Source organism: Giraffa tippelskirchi, chromosome 7, assembly GCF_054371585.1.
Source record: "Giraffa tippelskirchi isolate mGirTip1 chromosome 7, T2T-mGirTip1v1.2.pri, whole genome shotgun sequence".
Lineage (NCBI taxonomy): Eukaryota > Metazoa > Chordata > Mammalia > Artiodactyla > Giraffidae > Giraffa > Giraffa tippelskirchi.
Window position 1 is genome coordinate 73,512,273 of NC_137281.1, and position 12,936 is coordinate 73,525,208.

Here is a 12,936-nt window from a genome sequence, read left to right on the forward strand (position 1 = left end):
ACGGTGTTAAATACTTAATGGATTCTACTCAATTCTCAGGTCATGCCCAACAAGCTGAAGTTGTGTCCCTTTCAAAAAAGCTAAAGTGAGAAAAATAAACGACCCAATCAAAAAATGGGCCAAAGAACTAAACAGACATTTCTCTAAAGAAGACATACAGATGGCTAACAAACACATGAAAAGATGCTCAACATCACTCATTATTAGAGAAATGCAAATCAAAACCACAATGAGGTACCATTTCACACCAATCAGAATGGCTGCTATCCAAAAGTCTACAAGCAATAAATGCTGGAGAGGGTGTGGAGAAAAGGGAACCCTCTTACACTGTTGGTGGGAATGCAAACTAGTACAGCCACTATGGAGAACAGTGTAGAGATTCCTTAAAAAACTGGGAATAGAACTGCCATATGACCCAGCAGTCCCACTGCTGGGCATACACACCGAGGAAACCAGAATTGAAAGAGACGCATGTACCCCAGTGTTCATTGCAGCACTGTTTACAATAGCCAGGACATGGAAGCAACCTAGATGTCCATCAGCAGATGAATGGACAAGGAAGCTGTGGTACATATACACAATGGAATATTACTCAGCCATTAAAAAGAATACATTTGAATCAGTTCTATTGAGATGGATGAAACTGGAGCCCATTATACAGAGTGAAGTAAGCCAGAAAGAAAAACACCAATACAGTATACTAATGCATATATATGGAATTTGAAAGATGGTAACAATAACCCTATATGCGAGACAGAATAAGAGACACAGATGCATAGAACAGTCTTATGGACTCTGAGGGAGAAGGTGAGGGTGGGACGTTCTGAGAGAATAGCATTGAAACATGTATATTATCATATGTGAAACAGAACACCATTCCAGGTTCGATGCATGAGACAAATGCTCAGGGCTGGGGCAATGGGATGACCCAGAGGGATGGGATGGGGAGGGAGGTGGGAGGGGGGTTCAGGATGGGGAACACATGTAAACCCATGGCTGATTCATGTCAATGTATGGCAAAAACCACTACAATATTGTAAAGTAATTAGCCCCCAACTAAAATAAATAAATTTATTAAAAAAAAAAAAAGCTAAAGTGCTCTGATAAAATGCTTCCATTTTAAGAATTCATAGCACACTGGCTTTCATTGCTTTAAAAGAAATCCTTACCTTAGATATCTTATTAGAATCAAAGAAAATCTTTAGAAAAAGATCTCTCTTTGGGGGGGCCCTCTATGTTTGTTTCTATGATCAATAAGAAAGCTTTCTGAAAATAAAGCCATTAGCCTGAACTTCCAAACTATTTGTGATCACTGACAGTCGTAATAACAAGAAAACACAAAGTAATGTGAGAACTTTATTTTTGGGGGCTCTAAAATCACTGCTGATGGTGATTGCAGCCATGAAATTAAAAGACGCTTACTCCTTGGAAGGAAGGTTATGACCAACCTAGATAGCATATTGAAAAGCAGAGACATTACTTTGCCAACAAAGGTCCGTCTAGTCAAGGCTATAGTTTTTCCAGTGGCCATGTATGGATGTGAGAGTTGGACGGTGAAGAAAGCTGAGCGCCGAAGAATTGATGCTTTTGAACTGTGGTGTTAGAGAAGACTCTTGAGAGTTCCTTGGACTGCAAGGAGATCCAACCAGTCCATCCTAAAGGAGATCCATCCTGGGTGTTCACTGGAAGGACTGATGTTGAAGCTGAAACTCCAATACTTTGGCCACCTCATGCGAAGGGTTGACTCATTGGAAAAGACCCTAATGCTGGGAAGGATTGGGGGCAGGAGGAGAAGGGGATGACAGAGGATGAGATGGTTGGATGGCATCACTGACTCAATGGAAATGGGTTTGGGTAGACTCTGGGAGTTGGTGATGGACAGGGAGGCCTGGCGTGCTGCGATTCATGGGGTCGCAAAGAGTCGGACACGACTGAGCGACTGAACTGAACTGAACTGAACTGAATGTGAGAACGTCAATGTTCTCCAATTAGTGAAAGTAGCTCAGCTGTGTCCAACTCATTGCGACCCCCATGGACTATACAGTCCATGGAATTCTCCAGGCCAGAATACTAGAGTGGGTAGCCTTTCCCTTCTCCAGGGGATCTTCCCAACTCAAGGATCAAACCGGGGTATACTTATATACTTGGCTTCCCAGGTGGCTTACTGGTAAAGAAACCACCTACTAATGCAGGAGACATGGGTCTGATCCCTGGTTTGGGAAGATTCCCTGGAGGAGGAAATGGCAACTCATTCCAATATTCTTGCCTAAAGAATCTCATGAACAGAGGAGCCTGGTGGGCTACAGTCCATGGGGTCACAAAGAGTCGGACATGACTGAGCAGGTATGTGCGCGCGCGCACACACACATTTATATATTCACTAGGTAATTTCTGAGTCTTCACAAAGCAATTCATTCAAGTATCTATAACACCCACTTATCTTACTAGAGGACCAGTGAGTTTTCCTGTTGAGGGCTAATTATTGCTTTGCTCCTACCTACATAATGAAAATGCAAAAGATAAGAGAGCAAGTAAGAAGGAAGTTTGCTCCTGACTGCTGATTTTTATTTTTTGCTGCAGCTGTTCATTTGCTAATTATCAAAATATAAGGATACACTCAATCCATTCTTTCTTAAGGGGTACAAATTGCTGTCTGTGCTGTTGATACACGTGACATCTTCCCCCTGCCCCTTCCAGGTAATTCAAGTGCAGACATTAAAAAAAAAAACCTGTTGGGGGTAGGGTGTGAGAGGTGAAGGAAGGTTTAATTTGTATTAACTATGAGTACTTGAAAAAGGAACAAGCCTGTTTATATATCCTTAACCAAAAAACAACATTCTACTATCTGAGATCTTCTTCAACTGAATAATGGATTACAGGGAGAGAAATGGGAGCCTGGCCAACCAGGTCAGCCTGATCAACCTTGGCTCTCCATAAGGCATGAGATGTCTATCTTCAAACTATCCTCACATTCTATAGAACGGAATACACGTTCCTGCAGTGTTTTAGTGATTTTGATGAATTATTGATAACATTTGCTTAAAATGTTAAGCATTTAACATTTAACCTTTCTCTCACACTGAGATAGTGAAATTTGGTTATCTATACAGACACTTTTTTTATTATTTTAAAATACCCACATGATTGTCTTTTAGACTGTTTGATCTGGATATATGGTACCATCTTTACATTGCTTCTGAGTTACAAAATGATAAAACGGTCATTTTAAACTGCATTATGCATGCATGCTAAGTCACTTCAGTTGTATCAGACTCTTTGTGACCCTATGGATTATAGCCCTCCAGGCTCCTCTGTCCATGGGATTCTCCAGGCAAGAATACTGGAGTGGGTTGCCATGCCCTCCTCCAGGGGATCTTCCCGACCCAGGGATCAGACCCACATCTCTTTTGTCTCCTGCACAGGCAGGTTCTTTACCACTAGTGCCACCTGGGAGGAGAAGGCAATGACAACCCACTCCAGTACTCTTGCCTGGAAAATCCCATGGACGGAGAAGCCTGGTAGGCTGCAGTCCATGGGGTCGCTAGGAGTCAGACACGACTGAGCGACTTCACTTTCCCTTTTCACTTTCATGCATTGGAGAAGGAAATGGCAACTCACTCCAGTATTCTTGCCTGGAGAATCCCAGGGACGGGGGAGCCTGGTGGGCTGCCGTCTATGGGGTCGCACAGAGTCAGGCACGACTGAAGCGACTTAGCAGCAGCAGCAGCAGCCACCTGGGAAGCCCTAAACTCCACTAAGTAGTATCTAAATACAACTTAAACACAAAGTAATTTAAACACTGAATGAGAACTGTCTTTACTCTGGCTGAGTTAGGAGTCAAGGCCCTGGTTTCATCCTATTTCTTTCCAAAATAATCCTAAGCAATTGCAACTTTGGGCAGAGACAGCAATTATAGGACCCTAAGAATTAAAGGTCAGGATGGGTTAGAGTCAGGAAAAAAATACCAATGACATTAATAATCAGCATGGTAGAGTCAAGGAGTTCCCTAAGTTTTCCAAATTCACCCTGACTTCGACTGGTCCAGCTATTCATGCCTCAAGAGAGGTAGCTAGTAAGAGAGAATGCTACCTTCTCCTGGGGCTTAAAAAGACCCTGCAGGATGCAACCTACTATATACAGAATAGATAACAAAGTCTTACTATATAGCACAGGGAACTATATTCAATATCCTGTGATAAACAATGAAGAAGAAAAAATATATATATGTATAACTGAATCACTTTGTTGTACAGCATAAATTAACAACATTGTAAATCAACTACACTTCAATAAAATAAATTTTTTAAAAGCCCTTATAGTACATATTAATATACACATAATGTCCGTAACCTCTAGCTTTGCCAACAATGATCCTTCTTCCATTACACAACTGTCAAACAAGCCTGTGGTTGTTCATTTGCCTTTAAAGGTTCTCTCTAATGTTCATTTTAACTTATTTCACCTTTACATATGGATAAGGGTGGAAGGTGGAAACTGCATAATGGAAAGGAAAAGTGAAATTCAACCTGATTCAGAACTCTTAGATAGCATTTCAGAGAACAGAAGATGGAAGAAGCAGCCTGATGCTAATAATCACAAGATTAATCATTATTCCCTGTCAAATAAGTATTCTCCAGATGATTAAAAGCTAATTATATTAACAGTAAGATCAATGGTGCCTACTGTATTAAGTCAGGGTTCTCCAGAGAAACAGAACTAATAGGATATGTATATACAGAGTAAGAGATGTGTCGTAACTGGCTCATGTAATTATGGAAACTGGCAAGTCCAGATCTGCAATGTGGGCTATCAGGCTCAAGACCCAAGAAAACTGACAGTAGAGATAAAGTCCAAAGGCTCTCTGCTGGAGAATTCTCTCTTGCTCAGGGAGGCTGGTCTTTTTCTTTTATACAGGCCTTCAACCGGATGGATGAAGCCCACCCTCATCCATAATCGGCCCATTCGATTACGGAGGGCAATCTGATTTACCCAAATCCACTGATGCTTTTAAACTGTGGTGTTGAAGTAGACTCTTGAGAGTCCCTTGGACTGCAAGGAGATCCAACCAGTCCATCCTAAAGGAGATCAGTCCTGGGTATTCATTGGAAGCACTGATGTTGAAGCTGAAACTCCAAAATACTTCGGCCACCTGATGCGAAGAGCTGACTCATTTTAAAAGACCCTGATGCTGGGAAAGATTGAGGGCAGGAGGAGAAGGGGACGACAGAGGATGACATGGTTGGATGCATCACCAACTCAATGGACATGGGTTTGGGTGGACTCCGGGGGTTGGTGATGGACAGGGAGGCCTGGCGTGCTGCGGTTCATGGGGTCGCAAAGAGTCGGACATGACTGAGCAACCGAACTGAATTGAACTAACTTAAATGTTAATCTCATTCAAAAACATCCTCAAAGAAACTCCCAGAATAGTGTCTGACTAACAATTTGGGTACCCAATGGCCCAGTCAACATGTAAAATTAGCTATTATACCTTCTAATTTTGATAGTAATGTCTCCAGTTCTCTCTCCAGACATACTACTAAGCTCTCCAAACAAAATTTTAAAAATTTCTATGTAAAATTTAAAAACTGCTTGCCATATAGCACCTATAAAGAACAAGAAAAGGTACTGCAAGACCCAACAAAAATGATGAGTATGAGATATTTTAAAACACTTCTCCTTATGTTTTTAAAAATCAGCATGGTACTTGTCAAACCAAAGATTCTCATTATCATCTTCATAGTTTGCCCTTACTTAAAATGTGCCACCATTTTTTTTTAAATTTTTATTGGAGTATAGTTGCTTCACTATATGTTTACTATAATTTTACTGCTGTGTTAGTCTCGGCTGTACAGTAAAGTGAATCACTTATATGTATACATATACCCCCTCTTTTTTAGATCTGCTTCCCTTTTAGGTCCCCACAGAGCACTGAGTAGAGTCCCCTGTGCTAAACAGCAGGTTCTCATTAGTCATCTATTTTATACATAGTGGTGTATATATGTCAGTCTCAATCTCATCATTTCTAAAATAGTTTGTTTTGAAGTTGAAATGTCAGTATTATATCTGAGTTTTAACAAAAATTTTATTTAGAAATCTGTTTAGTAACTGAATTATTTAGAATTTACTTAACATCAGGTTTTGAAACAAAACATATTCAAGTTGTGAAACAATACATATTTTTTTCTTTACATTAACTTTGGGAAGTTGTTTAAAGAGATCAGTGCCTTTCCTGGTCTATTTATTTGATAAAATCAGTATCTCTCACATAGTTAAATTTCTAAAGGTTTATTTTCAAAGAAAAAAATTAAAAACTGCGAAAGTAGCAGTATCTGTCAATTAAAAAAATAACACTAATTAAAATTTGCTACAGATGTTTAACACTTTGATAACATGGCCTAACTTACTGTAAAAGAAAAATGGGGGAGGGGCAGGGGAATGTTAAAGGAGGTACCTATTTTACTACCAGTGAAATTCTATGAGGGCAAAAAAAGAAGGACAAATACCAAATACTTCATTTAACCTTCTTATCTTAAGAAGCCCATGGTCAGCAGATAGCTGATTTACAATCTGATGAAAAAATCTTTGAAAGATAGTCCTCTAAGGCAATTGTTTCAATCTAGCTGATCATTAGAAATTTCTTAGGAGGCTTTTGAAAAATAGAGAGTCCTAGGTTCTATTCAAATATAAGTCTGAGAGTCTATATTTTTAAATAGATTTGATTACCAAATAGGTTTGGTAATCAAGCTTTCAGAATCACCATTCTGAGGTAGAATCTAGAGCCAAGTACAATATTCACATAATAAATGTTTCTGAGATAAAGAGAAAAAATTTTATTTTTATTTCCTATTTCACAGTTACTAAAGCTAAAGGGGAAAATTTTTTTTATTCTTAATTCAGAAGTTATAAAACTGATATTTAAACAAACTGTTAGAAACTAAATATAGGCATCTCCAGCTTTTAAAAAAATACTTGGTGTTGTATTTTTCTCTTTTGACTAGTTATACAAGTTATACACCTTCCTAGGTATAATATCAAATAAACCCTTACGGTCACTCTTTGAAACTGCTGTCAATTTCTGCTATTAAAATACATGTATTCTCTCTTCCATTCCTTAAGACTCTGTAGTTATCTCTGGTTAGCTAACTTATTTATGGCAAGGTGCTAAATGAATCACCCCTTACTTTTCCCCATGGTGACTGCATTAAAAAGAAACAAGTGAAAATTTGTGTATATAAGTGTATTCCTGCACACATGCACTCACTCTCTTTCTCTCTCTCTCTCTCACAAACACACACACACAGGACAATAGAAGGGTCTTTCAGTGGCCTGTATCTCAAATTATACCAAATAGATCAGTATCTTATTCACAAATTTAAGGTGACCTCTAACATACAATGGAGATGAAAACTGTTCATTATTATATCTTATTTTAGCCTATTTTAACCTTCTCAATTCCACATTTCTATCAGAAAGAGAAATAAATAAAAGAAAAAGAACCTAAAACATTTGACTTTTACATAAGAAACAGAGTGACTGGCTAAGAAATGGGGAAAAAACTGAGTAAGAAAGAAGCAAAACAATAGAAAAAAGAATTAATCATGAATAATTTGCCCTTATTTCAAATAGCATTACTAATTTTTAAAAAGCATGCATTTAATCAGTATGCTACACACCTGTAAGACTGCATCCTCAATAAGAATAAGCATCGTTTGATTTTTACTCATTTGCTCCCATGGATTCTCTCTGAATTTGAATCTAAGCTCAATCTCTGGAGAAGATGTGCCTAAAATGAAACACAATCACAGGTCATCTGCAATAGTTTTATTGCTCTGCTTTAACAATGACCCAAGTCAATTCACTCACACACACAAACACACACCCAAAACTGTAAATGGTCAATATTAAAATATGCCTAATCTTGGTACTCTTCAAAAATGCAAATTAAAATAAACATACGTTTTACTTACCAGTTTGGCAAAGATTGCGTATGTCTTGTGTTGGATCTAGAGAGAAAAAGTCATCTTTTATAGGAGGCAATATATGTCAAATATATGTGTTCATCCTTTAAAATCAAATTAATTTTAGCTGCTTATTCTAAGGAAATAATCAGAAAAGTAGGCAAACATACTGAGAAACATCAAACATTATCAAATCATTATGTAAAGGTACATTCATATAATGGAATAAAGGCAGCAATTTAACAGGTTGAGATAAATCAGTATAACAAAGAAAAAATATATGTAGGATGATACTAATTATTAAAAAACATATTTATATTGGTACACAAATGTCTAGGAAAAAACACAAATACTAAGCACTGGCAATTGCTGGGCACTAAATTAACAGAGAAAAGTAGGCAATGGGATCTTTCACTTTCTACATTATATAAAATTATACTTTAAAAATGTTATACTTTTAATAATTAGCAAAATAATTAAGGTCTAGCCACCATTTGGAAAAGAGAAGGGAAAAGAAGGGAAGGGAAGCAAAGGGAAAAAACTTTGTTGGAATATTGAAACAGATATCTAACTTCTTTCTAGTGGCATTTTATACATCATAATACATTTTGGAGACCAATATTACACAATATCCCTTCCAATTACATGTAGGAAAAACTGTTCCAAGATCAAACTGTAATTTGCCATTGGCGTATCAGGTGAGATGATATACAGCGAAGACTTTGTGAATTACAGTTGACCCTTGAATAACAGGGGGTTTGAACTACCTCAAACAAGGTCCATTTAAACAAGGGTGCTTTTTAATGGACACACATTCGGCCCTCCACATCCATGAGTCTGGCATCCACAGATTCCACCAACCATACATGAAATCGTGTACTGCGTTTACAGTTCACAGCTGGTGGAATCTGTGAACGTGCACTACACAGATGGGAGGGGCCAACTACGGGACTTGAGGATTTGGGTATACACAGGGGTTCTGCAAACAATCCCCCACGGATACCTAGGCACAAGTGCATACACACAAGATTTTCATGATGCTTAGGATATTTTCCTTCCATCCTACACCTATTTCCAGACATTCTCCAATAAAAAATGGCTTACAGGAAGAATCATAAAAGGAAATAACCCACTATTTGAAAGGCTTTCTGCAAAATTGATCTTTCTGAACTGCAACAATCAGTGACAGATTTTTTTCTGGAAGTGTTTATATTGATCTCGAAGTGGACTCAGGAGGTTTGGAGAATTTGTAAGTGAAAGGTTCTTTTTAAAAAATATATACCAAGGATTCTTGTACCTCGATTTTAGTCTGAAAGAATCAGACTGATTATTAAAAAGTATTATTCACTTTTGCAAATAGGAAAGTTCAAGGGTTAAGTGGGAGATCTCTTGGGGGGAGAATTGCTATTCCAGTGCTACTTCTACATATCTGTATCCCTCTTTAGAAATCATAAACATCTTCCAAAAGTTACAAACCCCATTGCTATTCTTATAAAAACAGATCTTAAGATCTGTTACAGACGCCTGTAAGAAATTAATTCTGTGTAAAGTTAAAGAATAAGACTAAATATAAAAGAAGTTAATAGAATAATAATACTTGGAAAATTAAAGGGACTACTTAGTGAAAAGTATTTCTCACCTTTACTGGGATGGAGACTGAACTCAGATCTAAGAGATGTGTCTTGATCAAAAAGCAACCTTTCAAAAACAAAGAAGGTATAGATGTTATGATGTTTCTTAAACAAAGACTAACAATTCAACTGTCATTTAAGGTTTTTTTCCAGTTTTACTGAGATGTAATTGACATATAATATTGTATAAGTTTAAGTTATACAATGTGATGATACACAGCATGCATTGCAAAATGATTAAGTGAATAAACTTTTAACATAGTTCAATGTAAACTACTCATAAAAACTATAACTAAATTTGCTAAAATTCCTAGTTATACCACTATTCATATTCTATATCAATGTATTTTTTCAGAAATATAGCCTTTAAATTAAAACTTATCCAAGATGACCCACGCACCTATGGGTACCTTATTTTTGACAAAGGAGGCAGGAGTATACATTGGGGCAAAGAAAGCCTCTTCAGTAAGTGATGCTGGGAAAACTAGACAGCTACACGTAAAAGAATGAAATCAGAACACTTCCTAACGCCGTGTGCTTAGTCACTCAGTCGTGTCCAACTCTTTGCGACCCCCTGGACTATAGCTTGCCAGTCTCCTCTGTCCATGGGGATTCCAGGCAAGAATACTGGAGTGGGTTGCCATTTCTTCCTCCAGGGGATCTTCCCAACCCAGGGATCAAACCAGGTCTTCCACATTGCAGGCAGATTCTTTGCCATCTGAGCCACCATGGAAGCCCTCCTAATGCCACACAAAGATAAACTCAAAATGAATTAAAGACCTAAATGTAAGACCAGAAACTATAAAACTCTTAGAAGAAAATATAGGCAGAACACTTAATAACATAAATCAAAGCAAGATTCTCTATGACCCACCTCCTAGAGTAATGGAAATAAAAGCAAAAATAAATAAGTGGGACCTACTGAAACTTAAAAACTTTTGCACAGCAAAGGAAACTACAAACAAGATGAAAAGAAAATCCTCAGAATGGGAGAAAATAATAACAAAGGAAACAACTGACAAAGAATTAATTTCCAAAATATACAAGCACCTCATATAACTCAATACCAGAAAAACTAACAACTCAATCAAAAACTGGGAAAAAGGTCTAAACAGACATTTCTCCAAAGACATACAGATTACTAAAAAAACACATGAAAAGAGGCTCAACATTGCTCATTATTAGAGAAATGTAAATCAAAACTACAATGAGATACCATTTCACACCAGTGAGAATGGCCATCATCAAAAATTCTACAAACAATAAATGCTGGAGAGGGTGTGGAGAAAAGGGAACCATCTTGCCAGTGGGAATGTAAATTGATACAGCCACTATGGAAGACAGTATGGAGATTCCTTAAAAAGCTAGGAATAAAACCACCATATGACCCAGCAATCCCACTACTAGGCATATACCCTGAGGAAACCAATGAAAAAGACACATGTATCCCACTGTTCACTGCAGCACTATTTACAGTAGCTAGAACATGGAAGCAACCTAGATGCCCATCAGCAGATGAATGGATAAAGAAGTTGTGGTACATATACACAGTGGAATACTACTCAGCCATAAAAAGGAGTGCATTTGAGTCAGTTTCTAATGAGGCTATTATACAATGAAATAAATCAGAAAGAGAAATATAAATATATCCTAATGCATATATATGGAATCTAGAAAGATGGTACTGATGAATTTATTTGCAGGGCAGCAATGGAGAAACAGACAAAGAGAGCAGATGAGCATGGGGGATGTGAGGAGGGAGAGAGTGAGATATACGCAGAGAGTAACATGGAAACTTACACCACCATGTGTAAAATAGACAGCCAACAGGAATTTGCTGTGTGACTCAGGGAACTCAAACAGGGGCTCTGTAACAATCTAGACAGGTGGGATGGGGAGGGAGATGGGAGGAAGCTTTGGGAGCGAGGGGACACGGGTGTACCTATGGCTGATTCTTGTTGATGTTTGACAGAAAACAACAAAATTCTGTAAAGCAATTATTCTTCAATTAAAAAATAAATTAAAAAAACTTATCCAAGATGAAAATTAAGACTTACTCATGTGCTCATTTCTTTTTAAATAAATACTCTGCTATTTTTGGATATTTTGGAGTAAGGGGCAAACAGCAATATAGTTTTTGAACAGAAGTGAAATGAAGAGATGATGTGAAGGAACCAGTGCTGGTGGGCTTTTTTCATTCACCTTTCTCTACATCACACAGAATTTAAGATCCCAGGGTTAAATTCAAGCGTATGTTTTCAGAACATAAATTACAGAAATTTAAGTTTTGGATTCACATCTTACTATGTTCTAGGCAGCACCAAGGTAAAGAGAAAAGATAGTCCTTGTTCTCAAGAAGCTTCAGATCTGGTGAGGGATAAAAACAGCAAAGATACATTATGGCGAGTATGCTACTTAGCAGACCTAAGAGTTAATTTCTCCTGTTTAAAAAACCTTTAAAGAATGAAAAAAATGGGCAAAGGATTTGATTATACACTTCTCCGAAGAGGACATACAAATCAGTTCAGTTCAGTCACTCAGTCATGTGCAACTCTTTGCTACCCCCATGAACTGAAGCGTACCAGTCTTCCCTGTTCATCACCAACTCCTGGAGCTTGCTCAAACTCATGTCCATCAATTCAGTGATGCCATCCAACCATCTCATCCTCTGTCATCCCCTTCTCCTGCCTTCAATCTTTCCCAGCATCAGGGTCTTTTCCAATGAGTCAGCCCTTTGCAACAGCTGGCCAGAGTATTGGAGCTGCAGCTTCAGCATCAGTCCTTCCAACGAGCATTCAGGACTGATTTCCTTTAGGATTGACTGGTTTGATCTCCTAGCAGTCCAGGGGACTCTTGAGAGTCTTCTCCAACAAACACAGTTTAAAAGTATCACTTCTTTGGCACTCAGCTTTCTTTACGGTCCAACTCTCACATCCACACATGACTAGTGGAAAAACTATAACTTTGACTAGACAGATCTTTGTTGGCAAAGTAATGTCTCTGCTTTTTAATATGCTGCCTAGATTGGTCATAGTTTTTCTTCCAAGGAGCAAGCGTCTTTTAATTGCATGGCTGCAGTCACCATCTGCAGTGATTTTGGAGCCCCAAAAAAGAAAGTGTATCACTGTTTCCATTGTTTTCCTATCTATTTGCCATGAAGTGATGGGACTGGATGCCATGATCTCAGTTTTTTGAATGTTGAGTTTTAAGCCAGCTTTTTCAGTTTCCTCTTTCACCTTTATCAAGAGGCTCTTTAGTTCCTCTTTGCTTTCTGCCACAAGGGTGGTGTCATCTGCATATCTGAGGTTACTGATATTTCTCTTGGCAACGAAAAATGCTCAACA

The 12,936-nt window shown here is 38.0% G+C and overlaps 1 protein-coding gene across 2 annotated transcripts in view; it reads right to left on the bottom strand.

Annotated features, from left to right (window-relative positions):
• Positions 1-12,936, bottom strand: part of ANKRD31 (ankyrin repeat domain 31) — a 140,022-nt gene that overhangs the window by 117,030 nt on the left and 10,056 nt on the right. For both annotated transcript variants that reach the window (XM_081513904.1, XM_081513903.1), the window contains exons 2-4: positions 9,601-9,659; positions 7,971-8,006; positions 7,677-7,786 (exon numbers count right to left, since the gene is read on the bottom strand). In XM_081513904.1, coding sequence (XP_081370030.1) covers positions 7,677-7,786; positions 7,971-8,006; positions 9,601-9,659 — 205 coding nt within the window. The remainder of the gene's footprint in view (positions 1-7,676; positions 7,787-7,970; positions 8,007-9,600; positions 9,660-12,936) is intronic.